This window comes from Exophiala oligosperma (assembly GCF_000835515.1).
Source record: "Exophiala oligosperma strain CBS 72588 unplaced genomic scaffold supercont1.2, whole genome shotgun sequence".
Taxonomy (NCBI): Eukaryota; Fungi; Ascomycota; class Eurotiomycetes; order Chaetothyriales; family Herpotrichiellaceae; genus Exophiala; species Exophiala oligosperma.
In genome coordinates this window covers 2,598,577-2,626,377 of record NW_015622819.1, presented here as the reverse complement: position 1 = coordinate 2,626,377, position 27,801 = coordinate 2,598,577, and the positions used below count along the sequence as shown (strand labels likewise).

At 50.2% G+C, this 27,801-nt stretch overlaps 9 protein-coding genes across 11 annotated transcripts; 6 read left to right on the top strand and 3 right to left on the bottom strand.

Annotated features, from left to right (window-relative positions):
* Positions 1-2,036: 2,036 nt before the first annotated feature.
* On the top strand, positions 2,037-4,681 carry PV06_02364 (uncharacterized protein; the record flags this gene model as incomplete). Its single annotated transcript, XM_016403037.1, has 1 exon — positions 2,037-4,681. Exon 1 carries the CDS (start codon positions 2,081-2,083, stop codon positions 4,679-4,681), a length of 2,601 nt encoding a protein of 866 aa, XP_016266934.1. The 5' UTR covers positions 2,037-2,080.
* Positions 4,682-4,787: 106 nt separating this feature from the next.
* Positions 4,788-8,254, bottom strand: PV06_02363 (uncharacterized protein). Its single transcript, XM_016403036.1, has 3 exons — positions 8,080-8,254; positions 5,325-8,027; positions 4,788-5,269 (listed from the first exon to the last, which is right to left on the bottom strand). The coding sequence occupies exons 1-3, from the start codon at positions 8,132-8,134 to the stop codon at positions 5,085-5,087; spliced, it is 2,943 nt and encodes a 980-aa protein (XP_016266933.1). The 5' UTR covers positions 8,135-8,254; the 3' UTR covers positions 4,788-5,084.
* Positions 8,255-8,416: 162 nt separating this feature from the next.
* PV06_02362 lies at positions 8,417-10,110 on the bottom strand. 2 transcript variants are annotated; one of them, XM_016403035.1, is made up of 3 exons: positions 10,016-10,110; positions 9,676-9,781; positions 8,417-9,606 (listed from the first exon to the last, which is right to left on the bottom strand). In XM_016403035.1, exons 2-3 carry the CDS (start codon positions 9,711-9,713, stop codon positions 9,066-9,068), a joined length of 579 nt encoding a protein of 192 aa, XP_016266932.1. In that variant the 5' UTR covers positions 9,714-9,781; positions 10,016-10,110; the 3' UTR covers positions 8,417-9,065. The 2 variants fall into 2 exon arrangements, with proteins under 2 accessions (XP_016266932.1, XP_016266931.1); XM_016403034.1 differs by having other exon boundaries at positions 9,676-10,110.
* Positions 10,111-10,428: 318 nt separating this feature from the next.
* PV06_02361 (uncharacterized protein) lies at positions 10,429-10,958 on the top strand (the record flags this gene model as incomplete). The annotated part of the gene is made up of 1 exon (XM_016403033.1): positions 10,429-10,958. One exon carries the CDS (start codon positions 10,429-10,431, stop codon positions 10,828-10,830), a length of 402 nt encoding a protein of 133 aa, XP_016266930.1. The 3' UTR covers positions 10,831-10,958.
* PV06_02360 (uncharacterized protein) lies at positions 10,875-13,233 on the bottom strand. Its single transcript, XM_016403032.1, has 10 exons — positions 12,919-13,233; positions 12,839-12,867; positions 12,570-12,779; positions 12,418-12,511; positions 12,169-12,368; positions 11,789-12,112; positions 11,626-11,736; positions 11,404-11,564; positions 11,276-11,350; positions 10,875-11,220 (listed from the first exon to the last, which is right to left on the bottom strand). Exons 1-10 carry the CDS (start codon positions 13,181-13,183, stop codon positions 11,133-11,135), a joined length of 1,557 nt encoding a protein of 518 aa, XP_016266929.1. The 5' UTR covers positions 13,184-13,233; the 3' UTR covers positions 10,875-11,132.
* A 2,377-nt stretch (positions 13,234-15,610) lies between these two features.
* Positions 15,611-17,123, top strand: PV06_02359 (the record flags this gene model as incomplete). Of its 2 annotated transcripts, XM_016403031.1 has the most annotated exons (3): positions 15,611-15,860; positions 16,003-16,357; positions 16,433-17,123. In XM_016403031.1, 3 exons carry the CDS (start codon positions 15,611-15,613, stop codon positions 17,121-17,123), a joined length of 1,296 nt encoding a protein of 431 aa, XP_016266928.1. The 2 variants fall into 2 exon arrangements, with proteins under 2 accessions (XP_016266928.1, XP_016266927.1); XM_016403030.1 differs by having other exon boundaries at positions 16,003-17,123.
* A 2,871-nt stretch (positions 17,124-19,994) lies between these two features.
* On the top strand, positions 19,995-21,628 carry PV06_02358 (uncharacterized protein; the record flags this gene model as incomplete). Its single annotated transcript, XM_016403029.1, has 3 exons — positions 19,995-20,298; positions 20,364-20,584; positions 20,634-21,628. 3 exons carry the CDS (start codon positions 19,995-19,997, stop codon positions 21,591-21,593), a joined length of 1,485 nt encoding a protein of 494 aa, XP_016266926.1. The 3' UTR covers positions 21,594-21,628.
* Positions 21,629-22,060: 432 nt separating this feature from the next.
* Positions 22,061-23,103, top strand: PV06_02357 (uncharacterized protein; the record flags this gene model as incomplete). The annotated part of the gene is made up of 3 exons (XM_016403028.1): positions 22,061-22,288; positions 22,356-22,953; positions 23,033-23,103. 3 exons carry the CDS (start codon positions 22,061-22,063, stop codon positions 23,101-23,103), a joined length of 897 nt encoding a protein of 298 aa, XP_016266925.1.
* A 715-nt stretch (positions 23,104-23,818) lies between these two features.
* Positions 23,819-25,343, top strand: PV06_02356 (uncharacterized protein; the record flags this gene model as incomplete). Its single annotated transcript, XM_016403027.1, has 5 exons — positions 23,819-24,127; positions 24,190-24,634; positions 24,693-24,996; positions 25,076-25,215; positions 25,273-25,343. The coding sequence occupies 5 exons, from the start codon at positions 23,819-23,821 to the stop codon at positions 25,341-25,343; spliced, it is 1,269 nt and encodes a 422-aa protein (XP_016266924.1).
* Positions 25,344-27,801: the final 2,458 nt, after the last annotated feature.

The window sequence follows — 27,801 nt, the reverse complement described above, 5'->3', positions numbered from 1 at the left end:
ATGGTCCTTTGAAGAGGGGGGCGTGCTGCTGCTCTGTTACGAAGACGAGCGATCGACCTTCAACCTGTGAACCCATTGCTCATTGCTCGAAACTTCTCCAGGGATGGGAGAGAGATTCATGGTGGTCGTGAATATCCTTGGCCTCTTTTGGGGTCCAAAAGAATCAAAAACCAATCAAGAAATCAGAAAAGCAGGCTTGTTCAGGTATGTGAGGTACTACTGTCCTCCTGTGGGACTTTTTTCTTTCCCCTTCCACCGGTACGAAAATGCCAGATTATTCCCCCCTGTCGTTTTTACTATAATCCTTGCCGCCGGCAAATTCCTTGTGGCTTCGTCACAGCAGGGTACAAAAAGTGCCCCACGAAATTTTGCGAACTCCCCGGCCAGTCGGTGGGTTTCTACCCCATCGGGCACTGATCGCTCCATCGTTCCTTAAAAAGAAATAGTCTCGGCCGGTGTCAAAGCCTACCTTGGATCAAAATCCAATACTCCGTAAGACACCCCGGAGAACCTCAAAGCCTTGCAAGAAAGATCGATCAAGACAGTCCAGCACCATCACCACGAAATCAAGACCCATGACGTAAATGGCCATGCTGGAGACTTTGTACTCGTACTCACACTGTAGAGTAATGATTGCGGCCGAACTTACTACCAAATATAGACTGAGTATTGATTTTCTTTTTCGATGACCATTGTGCTCTGAGGAGAGAAGAGAAGTTCTGTGCCATTATTCAAAACAGGCAAGACTCTGAGCCGAAACAGCTGTCCGAGACCCGACCATGTACAGTCTACCATGTAAGGTATGCATATATAAGAGAGTAAAGTATGGGAACCTTTTGAATGAGAGGTAGGAACAACATCATCATCCAGACAAGTCAGACCGGATCAGCTTCAAAAAATACGAACAAGAAACGTTGAATCATGATTTCAAATCAGATTCTTCTCATCACCGGAGCCAATACGGGACTTGGCTACGAGACAGTACGATCATTATGCCAATCATCTACTGCGTATACCATCCTTCTTGGAGGTCGTGACATGACCAAAGCCGAGGCGGCAGTGAAACAGGTCCAAGCCGAATTCCCAAACAGTCCGAGTACGGTCAAGCCGATCCAAGTGGACATCGAAGACGATACTTCAATCAACAAGGCTTTTGAAAAGGTGTCGTCCGAGTATGGGTATTTGGACGTCTTGATCAACAATGCAGGTGAGATAGCACGCACCAGAAAACATCCAACTGACCAATTCCGGGGTCTACGTCGGCATGCCTGCTGACTTCTGAGAATGAAAAGGAGCCCAATTCGACCCTCTGATAGCCAGTGGGAAGTTGACCATGAGAGAAGCCTGGAATAAGTCTTGGGATGTCAACACCACGGGCACTCAGATCATGACCTACACTTTTGTGCCGTTACTTCTCAAATCGTCGAGTAATAATGGTCCCAGGCTACTCTTCATCACGAGTGGCACGTCGACCCTCACCGAAGCCGAGAAGGGGATGTTGTGGATCGATCAGCCCGCGCCCAAGGGTTGGCCGAAGGAACCGATGAGGATAGGACTGGGTTCGTATCGTTCCGCAAAAACCGGTATGAATATGATGATGAGGGAGTGGGTTCGCATCCTCAAGGAAGACGGTGTCAAGGTGTTTGCCATCTCTCCGGGTATGTTGGTGACGGGACTGGGTGGTAACCCGGAACTGATCAAGAAGATGGGAGGGCTGGATCCGACCATCGGTGCCAATTTCGTCAAGGATGTGGTCGAGGGAAAGAGAGATCAGGATGTTGGGAAAGTCATCAGAAGAGACAATGTTCAGCCATGGTGAGTTGGCTTTGAACAATCACCGGGGGGTCCGGCAAGGCTGGCCTTTGACCCACCAGCAATGTTCGTCCGTACGGAGTTTAGCCCCATCGAACACAACTTACCTCCGTGGCGCACGGCACGCTTGATTGTGGTAGCTTAGAAATGAAAGGCATCAGTATTGATGAAAACCCTTGTCAAAAACATGTTTCTCTCATGCCAAATATCGCTCCGGATACTCCCAAGACTTTTCTACCTGGTAAAAATGTACTCGTAAAGAAGAAACATGACAGACTTTACAAGTTTGACCACCAAATTCCGAGCGGATCCATCCACGTCCAAAATCACCAAACGACCAAGAGAGTCTCTGGCGTGTAATCAATGTCGAAAATCCAAGCTTCGATGCGACAGAGCGCAGCCATGCGGGAGTTGTGTCAAAAGAGACGTCGCAACGGCGTGCTCCTACCATCGACCTACCCCGTCCAACCACTCTCAAAATGAGGGTGCCCGCTCGTCGTCCTCCGTGGCCGAGGATAGATTGATGCACCTCGAAGCCATGGTCAGGGAGCTGATGGAGCATCAGCAGCAACAGTCGTCGTTGTCGTCAGCCACTGAACAAAAACCGACGGCGGCACATGCGATGCCAACCAAGCCCAGAACACCACCTTCATTGCCTCACGACCCGGTCGACCTGGACCTCCCCACTGACGCGTCTTCCTCGTCGCCGTCCTCCGGCGGCGACAGTCGCTACGTCGGATTCACACATTGGTCGGCCATCCTCGACGACATTCAAGAACTAAAGGTCGCGCTGACGGCGCCGGACGAAGTTTCTGAGAGTACCACCGCCGGCACATCTTCTTCTACTACTTCCACCCCACCCAGGTCGGCTCTTTCAGGGTCGGCAGGAGACAACGACGATGACATCATCTTCGGAGGAGCGAGTAGTTTCTCGCTTCGAGACATTCTGGATCAGGACCTCCCTCCCAAGGTCGAAATCGACCGGGCTTTGGCCGTCTACTTTCGCGGGGAAACGTTTGTCGTTCCCTTTGTACACACGTACCAATTCCAACGTCAATACCGGGAGTTTTGGGCCGACCCTACAAAGGTCAACCCTTTATGGCTTTCCATGTTGTTGTCGATATGTTACATGGCATCTTTGATTGGGGGTTTTACGGGTACCAGTGCCGCCACCACCGCCACCACCACCAACTCCACGACAGACGCCTCTCGTGAAGGAGAGGAGGGCGACCTCATCCGTCGACGCCGTCACCGACTCCACAGAGCCGCGGCGAGGTGTTTGGTCTTGGGAAGTTATCGACGACACCAACCTTTCGCGCTCGAAGCTCTCGCCATCTACGGCCACTGCAAAAACCTGGGCACGCTCGAACCGTCACGCGAGGCCGGCACCATCCTTGCCATTGTGGTCCGCATGGCGTACGAGATGGGCTACCACCGTGACCCGGACCACCTGGCCGGTCAGGGCCGGGGCCACGGACGCGGTCACTTTACACCGTTCGAGGCCGAGATGCGCCGTCGGTTCTGGGCGGTCTTGAAACAGTACGACACCATGGTGTCGTTCCAGTTGGGTTTGCCCAGCAGTATCGTTTTGGAAAACAGTGACACAAAGCCACCTCGACATCTGTTGGACGCGGATTTTAACGAGTCAACCACGCACCTACCACCTTCGAGGTCCGAAGAGGAACCTTCTCGGCTCCTTTGGTTCATCGTCAAAGACCGGATGCTGGCGTTGTTCAGTAAAGTATCACGAGACGCCTTGTCCTTTTCCGAACGGTCAGAAGCCGAAATTTCGGAACTCGACCGAGAGATCCGTCGCGTCCATTCTGGTATCCCCGAAGTCCTGCGAAGTCGAGCCCTGGCCGATTCTTTCACCGACTCACCATTTTTGATCATGACTCGGTTCTACATCGAATTCATCCACTTGAAGAACTTGCTGGTTTTACATCGCAAGTACATGGTCAAGGGTAATGTGTTTAGTACAATGGCTTGTGTCGAGGCAGCCAAAAGTCTGGTGAGTCAATTCGTCGACATGTACAAGGAACAACAAAACCCAGAAGGTCAATTGTACATGGAAAGATGGATGTTGAATAATTTCACCATGAATGATTTCTTGTTGGGTGTCATGGTTTTGTGTCTCGTGGTACACCTTTGTCGTCAAAGAAGATTGAGGAAGAATTGGAGTCGGGGTGGTATTTCTGGTCATACTGCTACCACTTCTACAGCTACTACTGCCGCCGCCGCCGCCGATGATGACAACGGTGGTACAAATCAATATCAAAGTTTCGCCATCGAATTAGCCACCCAAAAAGAAGTCTTTGGTTTACTCGAACATTCTTATGACATTTGTCTGGAAAAAGGTCCGGCTTGTAGAGACGCACAAAGAGTTTCACACGCCATACGATTGACTTTGGATCAACACCGACACCAACAAACAAAGTCAGAGTTCAAACCCACGACGACCTCTGATTCATCTTCTACTGCCCAGTGGATTAATGTTCCACCACCTCCTCAAATGTTCCCTGCCAGTACAAATACAAGTACGAGTGTGAATACGAATGGTGTACCCTCGGGAGGTATACATGATTTTGACCATCGGACAGGTATCGACAATACTGATGTGACATTGTTCGACTTTTCCGAATCCTCTCTCGACTCGACCCTCAATCTCGATCCGATGTTTTTGGGGCCAGAGGAATCCGGACGTCCATCGACTACTTGGTTCAACAATAACAATACCATAAATGACAACAATGTTATCCCCACCGATACAGGTTTGGCATTCGATTCTCTCAACCTAGTATTCAACGATTTGGACGATTTGAATTTGAATTGGATGTCAAACTTTGATCCTCAAATATCGGATTCTTAGATTTACACGACGGTGCTCCTTCTCCTACATATACTTCAGGTGAATAGCCACCTCCAAGAGGGGAAAAGGACAACGAAACGAAGTCCCAATCTCTACGATGGGCAACTTGCAAAAAAAAAGAGTGACATTTACCAAGTTCGAAGCACGCTCCAAACTCCCACACTCCCCTGAACTATGTACTCGTACTCACCGTATACCTAATCTACATTTGACGGTGAGAGCCAGATCAACACAAGTCGTGAATATGTCTTGTTACAACCCAACGCCGATTAACACAAAACTACCATGCCCTGAACAGTGGCTACTGCTACTACATGTCCCATCGCAACAAAGATTTCAAGATCCACGACGTCCTCAAAAAGCATCTTCTTCAACTACCTGCAACAGCAGCCCGAGAAAATGATCAACATCGCTGAAGATAATTGCTAGGTACCAAACCAACACCACCACTCCTTGTCCCCTTGACGCTCTCGCGAACCTCTGCTTCCCACCATCCGTCGTCTTGCAACCTCAACACGGCCAAGATGTCACCCTTGCTGAAACTCAACTCTTCCGGGATGGCAGCCGTGTAGGTATACATTGCTCGTGCTAATGAGTCGCATGTCAGTTTCTTAGTACATCTGTCTTGACGCGGGTGACTTACCATAATGCAAAACTTGTGGTTGACCAGGTCGGAATGGAATGTTTGCCAAACTCTTGCTCCTTTCCCTCTTCAACTCAACATCCATACCACCACCGCCACCACCTCGCTGTCTGGATTCACGCCCGTCATAGCCTTGTTGGTACCGATCGCCACCAAAGCTGGATGTGGGTCTCATCATGCTCTGTCGTCCTCGGCCGCTACCGGATCCATCGTACCTGGTTACATCTGACGAGCTGAGTTGCATCTCCATTCCGCTCCCTTGCCTCGATGCCGAGCCTTGACCCCTTGGTCTGCCACCGTATGGATTGGGCGATGCCGCACGGTACTGCGACCCACCTTGCTGTTGTTGCTGCATCATTCCTGGGCCTGGATTACGAGATCTCATGTAGGGATCCTGTCGTTGAGGTTGCGGGCTAGCAGCTCGAGGCATTCCGGGTGCCGGGCTCCTTGAGCGCTGGTATTGATTCTGTGGTTGAGGGCTAGCAGCTCGCGGGTTCATGCCAGGTGCTGGACTTCTTGATCGTTGATATTGACCTTGTGGTTGGGGACTGGCTGCTCGCATCATACCTGGTCCAGGACTTCTTCTTCCATCTCTAGCTTGCTGAGTACCTCTCGGATTGGCCGTTACCGATCCTGTGCCCCAAGTCTCTGTCCGGTTCAACATTTCTTTCTTTGTGTGAGCTGGCTGCGGAACTCCCAACACACTGTGTCTTGCCGCTCCAGACTCGTATGCTGGTGGTGGTGTTCCTCGCTGCGCCGCTAAACGAGCCTGAGTTTCAGCGCTGCTGATACCGGGTCGGAGGGCTGGGTCTTGATCAGGAGTTGGGGTGGCCACGCCGTGATATCGATCCACGGCTACACGGGTACTCGATTGTTTGGCCATCCCTGTGACGCCGTTTGAGGTTCGTTTGAGATCTGCCAGTGCTTGTGCAATAGGGTCGTTCATCATATCGTCACCCATTGCTGAAGGTGGAGGAAGGAACGAATTACGATTTGTCATGCTGGCTCTCGGCGTAGAATCCTGTCCATCGGGACTAGCGACATCGAATACGTTATTACCGACATTCAATTGGAAGTTCGCGCGAGGGTCCACGGGCTCTTCCCCCTCGAATGACATCGATCCAGCATTGCGGTTGAAGAAGCCCGTCGATTGCTTGGTGGGAGATTTGGTAGGGCTGGACTGTGTGCTGGATACTGGAGCATTGAGGTTGATTCTCCCGCCACTTGTTGGGTTTGAGGACCATGGGTCGCCAATCTGAGGACTGGTCTTCGAACTGTCGTGGCCTTTTCTCGACTTTCTCCGGAAAGGACTGTTTGAGAAGAACCCAGACCGCTTCTTCTGCACCGATTTTTCTGGTGAGCCCATTCCAGGGAGTTCCACACCACCTGCCGGCGCCATTTTGATTGGTGACGTTGCACCTGACATCGGATCAGCACTGGTGAAGGAGCTGGGTACGGAATACTGGCTCTCGCTGTCTCTGCTTTCCGGTCGGGTGTTGGAAGACAAGGCAGACCCTGACACCGAAGACGCAGCATCTGCTCGACAGAACATGGTCATTCCATCTGTTGGATACTGGTTATGTGGTACTTGAGGCACATCGCCATGTTGACTTGGCGAGTAATTTGGAGGGACATTGGGACCAGTCTGTTTGTAATTGAGAGGTGGCGGCCGTCCACTGTTTGAATTTGAAGGGGTAGGCAAGTCTTCTTCATTCGGAATCGTCGGCTCTTCTGACATGCGCTGAGGTGTGGTTCTTGTTACGTTCGAATGTGTTGGTGATGAGCTTCTGAATGCGGGATTTGTCGTTCGTGAGAACTGTGCCACTGAATAGTTGTCATCTTCCGAAACTTCAGATTGGCTGTCAACATCGCCTCGGCAGAAGTTGATGTATCGTGGAGGATCTGGAATTTCTTGACCGGTACCGCAGATCTTGATGAAGCTGGTTATGTCCTTTTCCACCTCACAACTCTCCAGTGCCAGCCTAATCTTCTCGCAGGAGGCATCATCAGACACGCAGACTGTCGATGCAATGTTGGCGAATGCCCATAGAGAAGATTTGGTAAAGTCCAATCGTTCTTCTTCGAGATCCTGGAACTTGTCGCAGGCGGCTTTCCACTCTTTGTTCCATCGTCCAGTGGTTTCCTCCAGCACTTTGACGGCAGCTTCGTATTCTTGAGAGTTCGAAGCCATGTTGATCTGTGTCTTCTCGAGTTTGGCCTTGTTCTTCCGCTCCTCTTGTCCCATGACCATATGCCCTTGTGCCAGGTAACCTTTTATTCTCAAGCAGTCTTGTTCATACTTGTCTCGAGCCTTGTTGACGTGAGCGGTTTGCGCTTGCTTGGTCTTTAGGAGCTTCTCAATCCCATTCTGTATGATTTTGCGGCGCTCCTTCATGCCGCCTGCGAACGCGGCCAGCGGTTCTTCCAGCTCAGATTTCATTTGCTGAGCGATCAAGCCATGTTGTTTGGCCATAGCCTCCGTCTCCCCTCTCGCGACATCAAGACTCGCCCGCAACGTCCCTTGTTCAACGCTTCCCAGTGGCTTCCTTGACAAATTGTGAAGCTTCTTCGCATAATCTTCTTCGAGCGCGGCGCGAGCGGCGTAGAATGTCTTCAATTCGTCGCAGGTCGTTCGGGCACTTTGCATTCGGGTCAGCAGAGGATCGACTCCAGCGTCATCTCGTCCCCAAAAGTTGTTCGAAACTGGTCTTGTTAGTTGCTTCCATTGATGGTTCTATTCCGTCGGAAGTCTTACAGCTTAACGGCACTGAAGGAGGGGCTCCTATCTCGGACTCAGTGCCTGGAGGCATTATGCCCTGCGTCGTTCGATTCTGTTACTGTAGAGAGTGCGACAATAATTTGGGTTTATGATGGCTGCGATCACATATGGATAACTGATATGACAGAGGTCGCAGGTAAATGGCTGTATGTCTGTGCACTCTGGTCTTGAGAAAGGAACTGGCCTACATTGAACACGGTCCTGGAGTGACAAAGTCGGTCAACTCCCCAAACAGACTCGTCGCCCCAGCAACAAGTGGCGCAGTTTCGAAACAGGCCGATGTTATTCCCAGCACCAACAGCACATTGTCATGGTTTTTATCGGTACAATGCATTATTATTATAATTATTATTTGAATAAAGAGTTGCATCTCCCTTCCCGGATACCTTTCTACTGCAGAAATCGTTTTCCAGGTTGTCTGCCAGACGCCCGGGAAAGGAAGAAGCCGCCGGAGGTGGAGGGTAATCTACACAACCACGGCACCAATACTTGTACAACTGAGCCGGAATTTGCCCCCAAGGCTGCGTTTTGCGAAGTTAACTGACCCATCAACATTTGCTGCGTATTGTGTTTCTGGATGGCATCGGAGTGAGAATTGTGGCCTTGTCTGAGAGGCTTCAATGACTCGATGGAGAGAGGCACGCCTGCCCAGCAGATTCTGTAATGTCGACGTATGGTGGTTCCAAGCCGTCCTCAACAATATCCCACTTTGGCACTGGGATCTCACGTGTAATCAGTTTGACGATGGCTGAATCGATCTGGGCGGCTTGTACAATTTTGTTAAAAGTCCGTAGTTTCACCCATCTCTTCTTGGATAAGCACCATCTGCCGATTAGATCTCGTACTCTTTGAGAAGGATATTATACAGGTTGTCCGAAAAAGCCTTCTCTTGACTAATTATTTCTCAACGCTTTGTCTTCTGGAGGGGTCCTGGCAGTAAATCGACTGGATGCAATCGATGCTCACTCATCATCCACAAAGGAATTCGCCAAACGCCCGAAGAATGGGACCTCGTAGTGATCCAAGGTATCGACATCCCGATAAGCATGCATAGCCAAAAAACCAATCAGCAACAGGTCGACCGTGAAGAGCATCCACGAGAGTACGCTGGACCACGCGAGAATGAGGTGTAAAACGAAGATGACGGCGAATAGCATGCTCGATTGCCATGCGTGGAAACGAACGTAGTCGCTCTTGTGTTCGAAGATGAGAAGAAACACCCCTCCGGCAGGTGGAAGTAGAAGGTATGCCAGGCAGGCTTCATAGTCCAACCTGATAGGCAAGCTCGTCTCGAAGGCCTCCAAACTCTGTCCCCGCTCTTGCTGCGAAGAAGCAAAGGCATTATTATTATTCCCGAAAGCTCTTTGCGGGTGTGGTGCAACTTCTGATATGGTTCTCGAGGGAGGCTGCGATGGTCGGCTTTGAGGTGGAGGAGGAGATCGCACTCTTTGAGAGTCGAGAGACGGCCTGCTCTTAGCAGGAGGGGGAGATAGAGCACGTTCTCTAGAGAGAAAGCATGTCAGTTAGGATCAAAAGATCGTACCAGACGGTTCTTAGCAGAAAACAACTCACATCTCTGGAGATTCATCTTGGTACGGCGCAAAGTCCATTGTTTATTGTGAAGCCGGGAATGGTGACATGAAGAGATGTAGCTGAGACGGGAAGATGAGATGAGATCCTAGTTCAGCAGTGATCAGTAACGGCAGATTGAGTCGTCGCGGGATCCTTTTTCTGCTAGTCGAAAGAGTCGAAAATGTTCAGTAGAATTGTCACTGTATTCCACTCGGGATGAAGCCATGTACTCAAAATGATGCTGCCTACGCGGCGGTCTCTGAGGTCAGAATTCGGGGGGCTTGGCCACTAGCGAAGCCATCGTCCAGATCATGGTTTCGTCCAACGTTTACTCACTCACCAGGTTGTAAACATGCAGTACAGCACTAGATTTGCTGCTCTGATCTTAACATCTTGATACGAAAATCATCATGATGGACACAAGCCACCGCAGCATCAAGAAAAAAGCCCAAGGTAGGGAGATTCAATACACTCTGGAGATAATGACTGGTCGTGCCCGGGCGGAGGAATTGATACCGCCGCCGCTGTACTCAGAGCCCCGAAAAGCCCCAAAAGCCACAAAAGAACCGTGCGTCGATTCCATAATCGTCGTATTCGTATCCGAGGATATATATGGGGGATGTACGGAGTACTTCCTTCTTTATCATTTGCTATTCCTTCTTCGATCACCATCTGACCGTAGATGATAAACACTGAAGAATCTCGAATAGATATTTTGTACGATTCACATTCCCTCTATCATCTTACCTCATCATGTCGGATGATGGCGTTGTAAAGACATGGCCACGACTGCTACTGCGACTTGAAGGTGCCTGTATCTTCGGCTCGACAATTTGGGCATATTCGCGACTCGGACAATCCTGGTGGGCTTTTGCCGGTCTACTACTCGTTCCAGATCTGGGCATGGCGGGCTACCTGGCCAACACTACCGCTGGTGCCGCTCTATACAACACTGTCCACACCGAAACACCTCCGATATTGCTGCTTTGCACAGCATTGGCACGAAACAACAAGGTCCTTACCGGAATAGCCCTCAGTTGGCTCGCGCATATTGGCATGGATCGCATGTTTGGGTTTGGTCTAAAGTATGGAACCAGTTTTGGTCACACCCATCTGGGCAGCGCCGATATCACAAAGAAGACGGCCACATCTTAGACAAATGTTCAGCTTTTTTTTGGATATCTTGGAAGAAATGATTTCTTGTATCGCAATTTGGGTATCTCCAGGAACATCAATACTCCAGGAACATCAATTTGGTCGCCCACTATTAGCATTATCGTCAGGGCCTGATAAAGTCAAAGACTTTTGTATGTACTTTGCGGCCTTTTCCATCGCGGCCTAACAAATCTTCCGCATTACTACACGAGTATCTTCAGTCTTCCTTTCCTTGTCCATTCTTGTCCTCTGTGTAGATTTAGTCATGTCTTGGTTCTGTTTGTCGATTGCGGACGAAGTTGTCACGCCGTCACTGGGGTCATGTTCGCTTTCAGATGTGGTCCAAGATACTCAGGGAGGAAACAATCGCGCCACTTGAGTTCTTTCGGGCTGTCATCTCTTTGTCAGTATCTCATCAGTCCATTGTATCTTTATGGTTGCATACCTTGAAGGGTCGATCTCGAGGTTGAATTCTCGAAAGACGTATGCAAAAGTCAGGTACAGCTCTGCCCATGCCAGACTAGACGATGATCAGTATTGGCCGGGGAGCCAGGGGCAGATATGACGGCTTACTTCAGGCCGAGACAGCTACGCGGGCCTCGGGAAAAGCTGACGAGCCATCTCTCCAGCTTCTTCCCATCCGCACCGAGCCATCTGTCAGGCTTGAATTCGTTGGGTTGCTCAAAAATATCTGCGTTACGGTGCACAAAATGACTGCTCATTTCCACAACGGTCTGTCATCGCGAATCAGCATTGGGGAGACAGATATTTTCCATCGCGCGGGGGAAACCATACACGTCCTGGTATATATCTGCCGTCGATGTTTGCCCCGGCCTGAGGCACATGTCTCGGTAGCGGCGAAGCGACACCGGGACTCATTCGGAGGGATTCTTTGAGTACTGCCGTCTGTATTCTATGGTTAGCCAGCCCTCGTCGACAATCGATCATGTCGACTCACCAGGTACGGGAGTTTCTCCAAGGTTGCCAACGACGGTGGCTGATCCAGATCTGGCCAAGCTTCATGAAGTTCCGCAATGAGCTTCTTACGCACGTCTGACTTCGTCATGACGTAGAAGCTTCCATGCATTAGTGTTGTGCCTGTCGTGTCTGCACCACCAAACATCAAAGCCTGCGACTCCTCGTACAAACTTCCAGCACTTGGAACCTGGCCTCCGGGATTCGATTCTGGCTTCAGAAGCTCATGATAGATTGTCGTCGAGTGTGGTAGCTTCTTCAAGTTTTCGGGATTGCTGGTGACGTTGTTAATCTCCCTCTTAAGCTCCTGCATTGATTCAGCACGAAATTCACTCGATCGGTTTATTGGCGGGCGCATCTGACCTGTTGAAGGTCGACCAGACCCGCAGTTTGGGGACTGATGACCTTGGAAATGTTAGGCGGGCAGTGGATGATCATGTTCTTGTACATGGACGAATGCTTGAAGGCGGGAAACACTGGCAACGAAGCATCCAAGGCTAGGATGATAGGTGCCGCATGATCGGGGGCATTGACAGCGTCCACCGAGTTACCGAAACACAAATCTACCCCCTGCGTATTAGCACAAGATACCAAGAGACAAGTCATACTGACAGGTAATGACATCAATCGACATGCAGCGGAAGGCATAGAACAAATTGACTGGGCTGTCCGTATGGCGACGGAAGGATTCGCACAGTGCAATAACCTTGGACCATGTCAGTTCACGTCTTCTCCCCTCCATCTACCTTTATTTAGCCACTCACCTTTTCCCTCACGAGACCTTCAGCCTCGGTGATTGCCTTCTTCGAAAAGACGCGGGCCAGGACGTCCTTTCTCGGTTTGGCGTCTTTGTACTCGAGAAACCCAAAGGATGACCTGTCTTCGCCGAAGCTATGATACAGGTTCTTCTCCTTGTCCCATCGGTTGTTGGCATTGTAGATCTCGTGGTAGACTTCGGGGTTAGAAAAGTGCAGCTGTGCACCAGAGTTACACCGATTTGAAGAGGCACAAAAAACAATCTTCCAACACATACCTCGTTAGGACCCACCCTCACTACGTTTCCTGTGGATAGCCGGTCAGATACTGTCGCAGAGAGAGTTGGCTAATGACTACCGTATTGAGCATGTAACTTCTCCAGAGCCTGTACAAAGCCCGTCTTCGCAACGACGTCGATGTATGCCTTGTACAAACTCGTGGCAGCTGCAAGTCGAGGGCCCGGGAAGGCAGCCAATGGATGGAAATAGACGTTGTAGGTGGCATGTAGCACCACCCATGCAGAGATTGCCAGCACCAAAGTGACACAGCCTTGGACGATGCCGAACGAGGCAATCGTTTGGGCGAGTGAATCAAAACTTGATGGGACAGCCATGGTTGACATGAAGTGACAGGGATCTCGATTTGTTCGGCCCCCCAGCTTGTGGGAAATGATGGGAGGGAGAAGAAACGAAGAGCGTTTCAGGATGGAGAGAGAGGGTGTGGACAAACTAAACAGCTCTCTTTTTGAGGAAATGGGAAATGGACGGCGATTGTCCATGCAACCGATAACACTATCGTCCAAGGTGCATAAGACTGTGAGGGGCGATCAATGCTAAGGGCAGCGGACCGGCCCAACCGGGTATAGTCTAAAATCTCAGTTGGTAGCTTCGGGATACTAGCACTAATAGCTACATTACAATTAGCGTAGAATACCTGTACCTAACACCGTATAGTGCAGGATTATGCCATATAGTACGAATCTTTGTATAATTAACTACTCAAAGTTATCCCTATACCGAACCAAAACTTTTGAGATTTAGTATTAATGTATTATCCATAATGTTTATAAGTTAATGAAATCAGCTAAATGAAAGGTTTTAATATGCTCAGTTAATTAATGTATTTAATGAATTTTGTGTTAACAATTGTCTAGACAGTCTAGGCAGTCTAGACCTCGTCTAATATTGTAATGACATTTACTTATTTTCTGCAAGCCGTGCGAGAACATACAGCGACGGCCGAGATTTCCCGTGGACCGATCAGGGAAAACATTAACTGGGCATGTCATGTTTTCTGCAGCTATCAAGAGATAAACATCTGCTTGTTCTGTTCTACCCATTCCTCAAACGTAATTGCTTTCTTGCCAGTGTATTTCTCGACACTCGACAGCTGCTCAGGGCCGACTGGATAGCCACAAACCAGACCGCGTGCCGGGTCTACGGCCCCCGATTGTCTGATCATGTAGTCCGCGAGAGGCGCAGGCCAGCGACGCTGTTCTGTAAACATCTTGTATGCTTCCTCGCTCCCCATCGTTTCAACGGTAGGATTCTTGCCCAATACCTTTGCGAGTGTCTTGACGCAGTCCGCTTGGGAGATCAATTGTGGCCCGTACAGATACATGGCCGGGGTGTTTTCGTCCAGCGGCCCTTTCACAAGAACCGTGCCACAGGCCCTCCCAATGTCCTCTTGAGCAATTGCATCGATCGTAGCATCTGGTGCGAAAATCTTGACCGACCCGCTCTCAAGTCCTGCCTTGTACTGTATTGTGTTGCTGGCAAATGAACCTGGTCTGGCCGCGATGTATCCGCCTGGGCCAAACACCTCTTTCAAACTGATCTCGACTTGAGCGTGTAGGTAGGGTATAACCTCACTAGGTTTCACATCCTCTGGCTCACCTTGGATGGTGAAGCTGCTGAGCAATACCACCAGGTCGATACCGGCTGACTTGAGTGCCTGAATGGTGGACTTCATGTTGTCGGGTGAGCGGTGGGCGATGTAAATGAACGCACGGGTTGCTTGAGTGCTAGTTACAGCGTCGCGTACAGAGTCGGGGCTGTGTAGATCGGCTTGTACTCTCTCGAAACTGCCATCTTTCACCTTTGCCTCGTCGAGGCCTGGGATGGGCTTTTTCGTGTCCCGCATCGCCAGTACCACCCTTGCTCCGAGTTCGTGGGCAGTCCGTGCGGTGGCCGACCCAACCGCTCCAGACGGTCCAAATACTATAACCTTTGGAGCAGCCATGTTGAATTTCCAGGTGGAAAGTACTAAGTCTGGTATTGAAAGCCTGGTGGAAGATTTTTCGAAGAGTCACCGTCAAGAAGGAATGTTGATAAAGGTCAGATTGAGAAGCAAATGCTGCCACTTATATAGTTTCTGTGCATTTACTCGCAACCGAGAACAATAGTTCAGCCAGCGCCATCTGGGCCGTCTCTAAAGCATACCATAGGAGACAGACCTGCCGCGAAGAGCGGAATGAAACAAGGTTTCGTACTACTCCTTCACTTGCGTTGCGGAAGAGTACATTGATGCCTATTTCCAGACCGGATGTGCATCGGCAATCAAGAATGTACTCAACGTATGTCTTCAAGAAAGAATTCATACCCACAGCGCAGGAGTGTGAGGGAGGTAATTGGATGGTGGCCTCGAGAGCAGCTCGCGCTATTCTTAAAGCGGGAAACAATCTCAAGCACGCTAAATCTCTCCGCCGGCAAAGCTTTCGACAAGAACTTCATCCGTTTAGAAGATTCTGCGTGTACAGTATTTCGTCCCATTTTGAACGTTTCTTTCAGAGCTGTGTTATGTGTCCGGCTCTTTTGGTGAACAGAGCCTACCCGGTTTGAAAGTCCGAATGGTTCCGCAACGGTGTTTTCGTCAGGGTGTTAGGTGAAGCTTTGACGCTGCATCAGAATTTTCTGACTACCATGGTAGCAGCATGGCTAACGACAGGGATACTTCGGGTGAGTTTGCGGTTATCTCATTTCCTAGGCGATTGATTTGACCTTTCGCTCGTCAATCAGCGCCAGGGATGCCATTCGTCATCTCCACCAGCATGGCGAAAACGGATCCTGAAATGCGTAAGTTGATCAGGAGCCATTGCATGCTGGGGAAGAATCGCGGAAAAATCTTGCATAGCAGACGAAAACCCAAGACGGTTGTTCCAATCTCAGTCTCAAGACCAGTCCAACAAGTGCTAGACCTGGAGCCTGCTTCCTCAGTTCCCAATCGGCTTGGCTCAGAATTGTCTCTGTTACGGTTTGCCGATTCAGTAGAGCCATCTACGCTATGGGAAGTTTTGAAATGTAAGTGACCGCGCCCTAATGTATCTGGCAGAATATAATGTAAGATGTGCTGAGAAACTAATGGTGCTGGCCTTTGAAGTCACCTCCACCTCGAAACAGATTTTCTTTCCCTTAGAGAGATGCTTTGATTTCAACGTAAAAGACAGATCAATGTTCGATCCGTTGACATACGATCCTGCCTATCTTAATGCCGTAATGTTTGGAGCTCAAGCATACTTGGATTTGGTTTCGGGTCGCTCCAGTAAACGGTCGTCGATGCAGATGTTGAAGACAATTCAGCTCCTTCGCGAGAGGCTTTCGATTTCAGATGAAAACGAACCGGAATCTCTTTCTAATCCCACAATACTGATCATCTTAACTCTGGCACACATTGCACATTTAAATGGCGATCATATTACCGCTAAGAGACACTTGGAAGGTCTTTGCACGATTGTCAACCTGCGAGGAGGCATTGCTGCTTTTCAAAATACTCCTAAACTTCTCACCGAGTTAATAAGGTTAGCAAGAGTCCTGGCATTCACTCATCCATTGGAAACTGTGATACCTGGTGGTCTATGGCTGATCTTATTCAGGTGCGACCTCAGCATTGCAATTCACAAAGGAACAAAACCAGTCTTTGACTTCACGCAGCCTTTACAATCTATCAAATATCAACTACAGACGAAGTCCTCTCCACCAACCGTTCGTTGCCTGAATTACGAATCCCCCAACGTCAAGGATAAACACACACATTTTAAAACAGACGAGAAATTAGCCGAACTGTGGGACACTATGAGCAACTTCTGTTATCTAGTAAACTCAGTGGCGGAGAAGAATATCAAGCTCAGCGACCAAATCCTCTTAAACACCATGGGCTCAGTGATGTACGCCCTTCTGGGAATGAACTTTCCAACCAACCCGATCAACGAAGCGATTCGTCTCGGTATGCTTGCATTCTGCTCACATTCTTTCCTGGAGCGACGGGGAATTCATCTTCCGAATAGTTACCTTTGTGAAAACTACAAGACTTGTTTTGAGGACGTCAACACTCAGCTGCAAGGAGACCCTTCTCAGGTTTCGTTGTGGCTTCTCATGATTGGTAAAATCTCCATCTTTGCCTCTGACACAGATGACTCTGCATGGATCAAATCCAAGCTGAGAGAGAATATTGGCACGAATAATGGCTGGTCGTGGCCACAGCTACGCCCGAGTCTCAAGTCCTTCCTTTGGATCGACATACTACATGACGCACCTGGGAAAACAATTTTCGAATCTGTTTCCTAAGTTGATGAAGTTGCAGTATACGAATTAGCATGCAATGAGATTATTGTTGACATTTATATGAATGTTGAGCTATCCCACAGTATCGGTCATGAACCGTGGAGACTCGTAGCCACTTCCCGAGGCACGGGAGACTGGGACTTCATGGATCCATTATGTGCCCGATACAAAAAGCTACAGTAAGTTTCCCCTCACCTTCCCCCCTCCAATTGAGAAGTACTCATCTTTCGTCCTTCGAGAACTTTATTGTGACAGCGGATTTTGTCTTGCTGTCGAGAATCGGTTCGATCCCTCGACGTCTTTGTCGAGGCCAATGCAATCCGTAGTCCCACTGGCCTTTGTGCAGTCGGTGATGCTATCGAATTTTACGCCCGCACAGACTATGATAATACATTCCGTGGTGGGCGCCTTCGTAAAACGGCGAAATGAGCCGTACAACGTCTCCCCAAGTTGCTGAAAAAGGTACTGTGCGACACTGGCCTGCAGAGTGAGAATCCTTGAGATTGACCCATATGTCCAGGTTGCCGCACATGTGCGCAGCGGCGCATCTTATGTGATAGAGCGTTACCAACCTGCAAGAAGTGCTCCAGCAAGGGCATGGAATGCCCGGGTTATGGCTTGCGGCTTCGCTGGGCTACGACGTCGTCGACCTCACGTCCTTCGTCGAAGCCTCTCTCTACGCTGCAAGCTGTCATCCCCCACCCGGACACTCGTGGGAACAGCAGGCCTCAGCTCAGTGATTTGTCTCCCGAGAAGATCAGTGCTCAGCCGGCTCGAGATCCAACAATTTTCACGCTTTCCGACTCTGTTATCATGAAATTCTTTGATTATTATGCTACCAGCATTGCACCAATGATGGTCTGGTTAGATTCCGAGGCGAACGAATACCGGCGCCTGGTCGTCCCCATGGCAAAGCATCACCCGGTCTTGCGTCTCGCAATTTGTGCTATTGCTGCAGCTCACATGCCTCAAGAGCCAGACTACGGACGGGAGTTCTCATCTGCAGCGTGTGAGGCTGCCATCACCCAGATTACGGAACATATACGGCAAATGAACGTTGTCGAAAACAATTTGGTGGTGGAAGGCATTTACGGTTCGATTGAAGGGACCTTGGCTTCCATGCTAGTGCTTGCCAATCAATCACTCTTTGGAGCCGAACTTCCACGAGCGCGATTCCACCGACAGGCGGCTCGAATCCTGCTCCATACGTTATCTCTCAAGAGGTCACCCTCGGAAGAGCTCTTTGCATTCCTCAAAAATCAACTTGCTCTATGTGATGTTCTCATGTGCACCACGTTGTTCGATCCAGAGCAAATCCAGGCCGTCATTCTGCCGGAACTCGGACGCGGCGACGTCGTTCTCGGACGGTTCCTTCAGGTGGTCCATAAGATCACGACCCTGTCTTTTCAGGAAACCGAGACCATCTCACGAGATCCCGTTGCCTTGCTAGAGGAGCTCGAGGATGAATTTGAGCTTGCGCGAGGCTCAAGCCTCCTGGCAGCCGGGCAGATGATGGAGGGACGATGCCATCAGTTTAAAGAGGATTTTGTCCGGTTCATTAACATCTTCCATCATTCTGGGGTTTTGTACGCATGCAAGCGTCTTCAACTCGAACTTGGGCCGGCGGCACAATATCACGCTGATAAACTTTTCCAGTCACTGAACCAATTTCACGATGTGAAGTCCATCATGCATAATCTTGCGTGGCCGCTCTTCGTTGCTGGCATCTGCAACTGCCGTCATCCTGAACGACAGCATTTTATCGCCACCACGTGTGGATTGATGTCGGCCAGCACAGGCTTTCGCCATTTCTCGAAGATACGAACATTTTTGCAAGAGCTGTGGCAGACTCCTCAACAAGACTGGATCATTGTTGCCAGGGAGTGGGAGGAAAGAGGCAATCCCGTGGTGGCCGTCTAATCATCACTCCAAGAATTCGAGTCAGAAGCCACGTCGGTGGCGGTTTCGACCATTCCCTTATCGTGACGCTCGTAGCTGATATTCAGCCTTTTCGACCAGCGCGATTCACCTGCACGGCTTCGGGCTCGGCACAGATTGTCTTCCGCTCATTGGTGAGAGCACAAGGCTAGAGGAAGTCCCTACTGGATTATCTTGACATGTTCGACAAAATATACGCGCATAGGACAACTCCTGTTATGGGAAGCCTTTGACAACTGACAATGTTCCAACCAAAACCGAGATGACACGGGTATTCCATGTCCGTTCCAGTCCGTCCACATGGCCATCACCTGAACAGCGCGAGCACTAACAATCGCCCGCATCAGGCTAGACCATACTAGGTATGCGAATAGAGTTGCCGAGGACCAAGTGGGACGATTGGGCCTTAGACGATGGAGCACGACGACAAAACAACATGACCGTATTAACGATCACAGTTCTCAAGAAGTGGAAACAGGCCATAAATGAATGACTGTCTGTTGATCTTCTTTCACCTAGAATTCAGTCACCGTCGATGGCCTTTTTCTTGGCGCAGCTGGACTCATTCGCCTCTTACAAGCTACTTAACACGAACAGATCTAGGCAAGATCCATCCAACGTGCTATTCTCCACACCCGTCGGCTCCCCATGGGTGAAGTCTGCGTACCCCATAGCGCCGTCGACTTTGCCAACCGCTTCTTGGAATTCGTTGAGGGAGGCATTGAAAAACTTCAAGACTTCGACATCTCCTGCTATTTCTTCTACCATCACCCCGTCCTCTTTGGCCTTCCCCTGTCACCCTCTCTGCGGATTTCCTGCCTTCTCCCCCATACTCAGCTGCCGCTCTTCCTTGCTCTGCGCTCCTCTACCCTCCCGCCACAAAAGATATAATTGTCCCTTGGATTTCTGTCTCAACTTTTGGCGAAGCCTATCAACATGGCGGAGCAATCCAAATCTCTCGATAAAGCCCTCTCACAGAGCTCTGTGGCTGAGCCACAGCCAATCTCGCAAACCGAGGGCCACGAACGCCAAATGCGAGTTACCTTCAACCTTTGGAGTACTCTAGGCCTCGTCTACAGCATCACGGCGACTCCTTTTGGGGTTGGGAGCTACCTCACGTTCAGTTTGATTCTCGGCGGCAGCCCTTTCTATATCTATGGCTATATCTTCGCCATATTCTTCAACATCACCCTGTGCGTGGCACTGGCTGAAATTTCTGCTTTATATCCCCACCCAAGTGGTACGCCAGGTCTATCCAATGGGGTGTCAGCCCAAAATCCTCTGGCTTAACTGACATCAAAACAGGACATATATATTGGGTGGGTAAAATGGCCCCGAAAGGATGGGAGAATTCTCTGAGCTTTTGGACTGGAGCCTTGACATCGGCAGCTTGGTTCTTCTGGAATGCCGGTACTTACCTCCTCACAGCGCAAATCCTCCTCGCCGCGGTCGAGCACCTTTACCCCGAGTATACTGCTCAACCATGGCATCAAGTTCTGATTGCGTGGGCCCAGGCGCTTGCGTCGGTAGCCTGGAATATCCCGTTCTTCCAAGACCTGGCCATACTCCCTCAAGGCCATGATTGTAATCACCAACGCCGGAATCATCTTTATCGCCGTCAGCCTCCTGGTCCAGGCACATCCCAAACAGTCGGCACGATCCGTTTTCGTAGATGTTGTTAACGAATCCGGGTGGCCTTCGAAAGGTGTTGTCTTCTTCCTCGGCTTGCTGCCAGGGTCAACGGCGATCAACGGGTTCGATTCCGCTGCACACATGGTCGAGGAGATGCCAGATCCGGCACGCCAGGTTCCACAAGTCATGGTGGGAAATGCCTTCTTGTCCGGTCTCTCGGGCATACCAATGGTCATCATATTCTGCTTCTGCATCACTAATGTCGACAACCTCTTGGCCCCTGTCGGTGGGGTGACAATCATACAAATCTTCAAGGATTCTCTGCACAATGACGCCCTCTTCGTCGTGTCATCCGTCATCTACATCCTAGTAACCATCGTCGCGGCCACAGCCTGCACGACGACTTGCAGCCGAGTGTGGTGGTCGTTCTCTGAGCACAATGGACTGCCTTTGCATTCCTGGTTTGCAGTCATCCACCGAACCAAGCTCTGGGCGGTTCCAGTCAATGCGATTGGCGTGATCGCCGTGCTCTCCTGCTTGGTTCTCTTGATCAACCTGGGCCCTAGTTTTGTGCTGGCGGCTCTTTTTAGTGCAGCAAACATTTGTTTCTACGTCAGCTACATCATCACCATCTGCTGCTTTCTGTACACGAAGTGGACGAAAGGCTTGCCGGCCCACTACCTGAATCTCGGCCGGCTGTTTGGCAACGCGATCGACATCACAAGCATCATCTGGTCGGTGTTTGTGAGCGTCTGGCTTATGTTTCCATACTACCTACCGGTGAACTCGAAGAACATGAACTACACCATTGCCATCGTGGCCGTGGTTGTGGTTGTGTTCGGGTTGGATTGGTTCATTCGAGCGAGAAGATCATACTTTATTCCTTCGCAACTTTTGATCTAGATAGTGCAGGTAACATCCCACTAGGTCCAATGGAGAAAGAAACGTGTTGGCCTATTTAGTTTGAATTGTAACCCAGTTTCCATATCAATATTGGGTATCCTGCGCGGGTTTTCATTGTAGGGCGCAGAATGAAGAGTCGATAGAGCATCAAAGGCTCAGCCACCACCTGCCAGCACCAGGCGGCCAGTATCAATTCGAGATTGTCAACCATTGCTGCAGGCAAGTACTCTACCTAACCAGTAGAGGTGCCAAAATTGCCACCAAACTCAAAATAGTGCCTATCTGGGTTACAAGCCTCTCGGGCGGGCGCGAATCCCCACCTTGAAGGAGGCAAGATGTCCCCCAACTGATCTGGCCCTTCTTCGTCTGCTATCCTGGGTACCCGTGTATACTTCGAGGGTCAAAAGCTTCATCATTCCCATCTTCAGATTGACGACTCGTCCAGCCTATCCTTTGTTTCCGTCACAATGGCCATTCCAACCACTCTCCCAGCTAGCTGGTACTGCCACAAACCACTGCACGAGCTGGAGCGGCGTGCCATTTTCCTCCGGGCGTGGTATTTCTTGGGGATCATCACCAAATTCGAAACTGGAAAAGACCTAGTCTATGAAATCTCTCAAGTCTCCCTGCTGGCTAAACCCACCACCGGGTTTGGTGACGATGAAAAAGAAGTCAGAGTATTCAATCAGTCTACGGTACGTGTGCCGCATCAGGATCCGAATGACGGTATACTACTATTGCTCATGCTCGTCCGTCTCACAGGGGAAGGAAGTACGCACACACCGAACTCGGTCTGGCCTGGTCTTCACGACCATCTCAGAAGAAGCGCCCTCATTCCAGGAATTCTTTCCGGGCCTCGAAGAGCTGCTCAACAGCTACGATCTCACAAAGATGCCCTACCGCCGCAGTCTGAGTTATCCCGGGAAATTCAACTGGAAAACCATGATGGACGGCTTCCAGGAGTGCCTGCACTGCCAGTTCGCCCATCCAGGACTCTCGAGGCTCTATCCCCCGACCTTCTACCGGGTGGAAAACCACCACAACTGGTCCCGCCATTTCGCCAACCCAAAGGATAACCAAGATGGATTGTTTTTGTACTTCTTCCCGGCTTGCACGCTGAATTTGTACAACGGCGGAATGTCCTCGTTCCGCGTCTGTCCGGACTCTTCGCCGGGTCTTTCGCGGATGGAGTTTGATTACTACAACGAGGTGACCGGGGAGAAGTTCAAAGAGTATTACAAATTCGTGCGCCAAGTTGCCAATGAAGATTTCGATCTCTGTGAGCTTGCGCAGACGAATCTCGAGAAAGGCGTCTACACAGAGGGATGCTTGAACCCTGAGAGGGAAAACGGAGTCTCCTGTAAGTATTCTCGATCTCACGCTATCTTTCCATCTCCTCCAGTCGTTTCAAGACGAAGACATTTCTGACATTACGACAGATTATCAGCAGATAGTCTATGATATGGTTATGGACCAATACGAGAAGGAAAAGGCCATTCCTGTAGACTAAGAAGGGCAATGAAACTCTGGTCGCTACGAAGCAAGGTCGAGTTTTCGGCAGGAATCAAAACCATGCGTCCATCTGTGGGCACTAATAGATCGTTGAGCACCTCTGCGAGACTTGAGAAGTTCAAAAATTGTGCAAGTATCATGCTGCTTAGCGGAGCAATAGTCCTCAACCATCAATAACTACTTTCATCCAGCTGAGGTGCCTGGACCTCCGTGGTGCTGCAGTCAACGATTAGAGGGCGTGATAGTCGACGTTTTCTAAGGCTTCTCTACAGCCTTGATACAGCACCATAAGAGCCTCCAGACCACAAGCTCAATGTCCCTCCCTCCCCCACACAGGACTTTGGTTATTGGGTCGACACTTGCGTTGCCCGTTCTTCGAGGGTATCACTCATGGGATCCACAGAAATTTAGCCGATAACTCTAATTCATATCCCTTTTGGGTTTCAAAGTCCTGGGATTTTCAATTGATTGGTGAACTCTGTCGTAAAGAGATCTACTTCAGAATCCTTAGTAATGTTGGCGTTTTCATTATTACACAGTACCCTCACAGCTTTAGGCTATACACTCAACATATAATTTCTGGTATCCTGGTACGTTTATCGAAACCCGTATCATAACTACCTAAAGTATAAAGATACCGTCAAGGAAAGGGGGATAAAGAAGACAGTATCACTATTTTCGCTTGGGGTCGCTCGGTGGACTTGAAGCTCTTTATGTCATCTCACTTTTCAACGTTTGGCTCTCAACAAGATGGGCGAGATGTTGTGTACCAATTGTCCCACTGGGTCACACCCGCCGTCCTGACGGTCACGGCGCTGGTAGTCAGCCTTGCTACATTCCGAGTTCTGTCTTCACGGAAAAATCACACGCCAGCTTCTCGGGCCTCGTTCCCCCGGGGGAAGCTGAGTGACTTTACCATCACCGCTCGGAACGGCGATGTGACAAAAGTGTCGGACCTCCCCGACGGTTGGTGGACTTCGGAGACGAACTTCGACGACGAGAAACGGTCTATATTGGTCAAGGTGAGCTGTTCTCGAGGAGCCGTCCGACCGACCTGTTCCAAAAGCTCATTCCTCTCGAACAGATGCCCATCGCCGTGGCGCACGCGAGCATGTTCCAAACCCCCGGGAGTTATCGAGTCGTCCTGCATCCGGCAGGCTTCCCTTTGTTCCTCGTCCTGGGCAAGGACCGCGTTCTGCGGTGCTTTCACAACGTGTGCAGGCACCGTGCGTACCCGGTCGTTTCGACCAAGCAGGTGGGCTGCACGCCGGTCCTGTCATGTAGATACCACGGCTGGTCGTACGACCTCAAGGGTCGCCTGGTCAAGGCACCCAAATTCGACGGGTTGAAAGGATTCCACCCCGAACAAAACTCGTTGTTCGAGGTCTATGTGCGCACCGACGGACACGGGTTCATTCATGTCGACCTCAGCCTCGAACCTCGCTCGGATGCCCATATTGACACCACCACGCCAAAGAGATTCGTGGAGAGTTGGGACGTCGAGGGGGCATTCAACTGGAAATTCGCCGGTATCACTCTTCCTCCGCCAATCTGGCATTGATTTTGGGACTGACATCGAGCGTGCAGAGTCCACAGACGCCTTTTCGCTGCCGTCAATCAGTCCTCAAAATGTCGGACTGGTCAAGAATCTATCGCAGGGGCATGAGAAGCCCTCTATCATGTCGGACATTTTCACCTTGAGAGCCCCCAGTTCTTACCTTCTGATTACGATCTTCCCGTCAGAAGCAGCGAAATGCAAAGTCACCTATACAGTTGTGGCAAAATCCTCGGAGTCAGCAACTTCATCTGCCATTAGACTCAAGTCCGACGTCGCTCAATGCATTTCTCGACTGGAAGAGCTCCACGCCAAGGTTGGAGCCTCGAATACAACGTAAGTCTCGCATCGGCCGTGTTGTCTCAAAGTGGTTTTCCAGATTGGCTGACATATAGCCATTTTTTTAACTGCACAGCGCCCCAAGCGCTCACGATGTGGTGTTTCTAGAAATGCTCCATTCCCATCTTCGCATGGAGCGAGAAATCGGAAGGAAAAGCTGGCCAGTCTTACTGGGAAGCAAGGAAAACAGTACCAGATTCAATGCTGCCGAGACTTGTAAGTCCTATGGTACTGATTATACCATTTTCTGCGTGAAACTTACAATTGTCACAGTGTGTCGGGATCTCGAAGTTGATGCGACTCGTAAGAAAGGAAAAGGATCGCTTGACGGGATCAACTGGTAGCTGATCAGCGGCACTGTTCTTACGGTCCCTCATTCGCCAATGTTCCAAGTTAGCTCCGTCAATAAGACCGTTTGCAGACGTCCGCGGGACTCGCAACGTGGACAGATAGATACCCGTGGACGGTGGAAGATTACTGATTGCATGTTGGTCAAGGTCGATTGCATATTGTCGTGGTTATGCCACAACAGGACGCGATATATCATCAAACGTTGTGAGTAGTGCTATGATCGGAAGCACAGTATTGCTGTGCTCTCTCACTCACGCACGCACACACAAACGCACTCTATCACAGGATGTGTAAAAGTGGACAGCCTGCTGGGTTGTCGGTAATGTGGCAACTGTCGGATTCTGGCAATGGGAACGTGCCAGCGTGTGAGACAGCTACGGGCACCTTCCACAAGATGAGCCTTCAGGACCAGCAACACCATTGAACTGTTGAAGGACACCTTTATCATGCCTTAGCGAAATCAGATGGTCTTTCGTCATCCGAGAGCCCCTAGGGACGTCTACCACCCTCTGGGTGCTCTGACGCCTTTGTCACCTCGTCGTTCCGTTCTTCGGGGAGACTATTCACTTTTCCATTTGGGGGAAATGGACTTTTGATCTCTGGTATAGCTTATAGAAAGCGCACACTGAAGGAAACGATGCTAGCTACGGACCAGACATTCTTTAATATGATAGGCGTGAGCGACTTCTAGAGGACGGACTAAAGTTTCAGATACGCTTTTGAGAAACTCTTCGAGCCTGTCCTTGACATTACCGTCCCAAAGGTAGGTTTATGTACAACCATTGCCTTTTACTTACTTCACTCGTGCTAGATTCGTGCCTCTTGCAACCCGAAGCTCGGTACTGGCTCGTATGAAGTCGGCCCCATAGGCCAAAAGGAATTTCATCAATGCCAGCGTGGGACCTCACGAAGAGCACAGCAGGATCCACGGAACAAAGCTCCACACTTGTGATGGGGGTTGCAAATCAAATAAACCCCTGAGAAACTTCGGGGCTCATTATAGATTATGCCATAGGCTAGGCCGGCAGGATCGCCTTGCCGAATGTGGTGGTGATTTTGAGTTGCGGCGACATCCTCCTACTTGTAGATGCCTCCACCGGGAGTGGTGCCGGATATTAACGCTTCTATCCAACACCAACACTTGCCAGAAGTAAGTATACGTCGTAAGCTTGATTGGAACCTCAATCCCATGTGTACGGAACCAGCTTCGCAAGATAGGTTTTTCCATGTGCCAAGATGCCTTTCGTTACCAAATCTGATTGCAAATTTCTCCTTCGGCCAGTCTATTCCAGCAGAGTGCCCCCCTCAACGCTCGGTGCTAACGGCATATCAAAGCCATGATTTAGTTCTTGTGTGCAGATGATGTCCACAAGCGGAGCCCCGGATCGTGTTACATACACTTGTGGAAGGGTGGCCACCCCAGTAGCCAAGGGGTGGTACGCGGGGTCGGGCAACCATTTTAACCCTACCGCCGTCCAGGGCTCTGCTTTGGCCTACGGCTTCTTGTTTTCTAAATTCTCTCATAAGCAGAATTTCTAGTGCCTTGTGAACGTCGACACAATGGAAGACTCCAAGATTGAAACGACCCTGAGTCGCCACAGCACAAATCTCGCCGAGATGAAAGGGGAATACCTGGACAAGGAGGATGCAGTGCTCGCATCACTGGGCAAGAAGCCCCAGTTACACCGCGTTTACAACTTTTGGACGTGTACGTTGTTCAGCATGATACCCACGGCGACTTCTTCTGATTACGTGTCTGCACAGTATGCGCCTACCAGATCATGCTCTCTTGTACCTGGGCATGTCTCGTCGTCCTATACTCGACCATATTTGACCTGGGAGGGCCTGCCGCGTTGGTGTGGTCTGGGTAAGTTCAAGGCCACGGCATTTGGAAGCAACGTCTCCCACACTGACCACCATATACAGAATAGTGGTCGCCATCGGGCAGACTCTGCTGATGATGTCCCTTGCGGAATACTGCTCCCTTTGGCCTACGGCGGGCGGACAGCAATACTATATCCAAGCCCTCTCCAGCGGAAAGCTGAGGCCCATACTATCGTACCTAGTGGGATGGATGGTCATGGTCGGCGAGATCTCCACTGGCTCCAGCTGCGCGCTCAACAGTGCCCAGCTCGTCGCGTCTTTTGTTCAGATCACTTATCCCGACCTGCGTTGGCATTCATGGGAGACTTGGCTGCTCTATTGCGCGTTTGTGGTCGTCCCCATGGCCTACAGCTTCAAGCAAAGCTGGCTCCCCTACCTGAACATCGTTGGCGGTGCTTGGACAATTTTGGGTGGCGTGGCTTGGGCAGTGGTATTCGGAGTCATGGCACCTAAACATGACGCCAAATTCATTTTCACCAAATTCATCAACAACACTGGCTACTCGAGTAATGGATGGGTTTTCATCATGTCGTTCTACAATTCTCTCTACGGTCTTTATGGAACGGA

Coding starts and splice junctions, on each gene's coding strand:
- PV06_02363 (XM_016403036.1), bottom strand. CDS start 8,134: ATGCCTCCAGGCACTGAGTCCGAGATAGGAGCCCCTCCTTCAGTGCCG. Junction 8,028..8,079: donor TCCTTCAGTGCCGTTAAGCT/GTAAGACTTCCG, acceptor TAACAAGACCAG/TTTCGAACAACTTTTGGGGA. Junction 5,270..5,324: donor ACCACAAGTTTTGCATTATG/GTAAGTCACCCG, acceptor GCGACTCATTAG/CACGAGCAATGTATACCTAC.
- PV06_02362 (XM_016403034.1), bottom strand. CDS start 9,713: ATGGACTTTGCGCCGTACCAAGATGAATCTCCAGAGAT. Junction 9,607..9,675: donor CAAGATGAATCTCCAGAGAT/GTGAGTTGTTTT, acceptor CTTTCTCTCTAG/AGAACGTGCTCTATCTCCCC.
- PV06_02360 (XM_016403032.1), bottom strand. CDS start 13,183: ATGTCAACCATGGCTGTCCCATCAAGTTTTGATTCACTCGCCCAAACG. Junction 11,351..11,403: donor CGTAGCTGTCTCGGCCTGAA/GTAAGCCGTCAT, acceptor ATCATCGTCTAG/TCTGGCATGGGCAGAGCTGT. Junction 11,221..11,275: donor CTCGAGATCGACCCTTCAAG/GTATGCAACCAT, acceptor AAGAGATGACAG/CCCGAAAGAACTCAAGTGGC.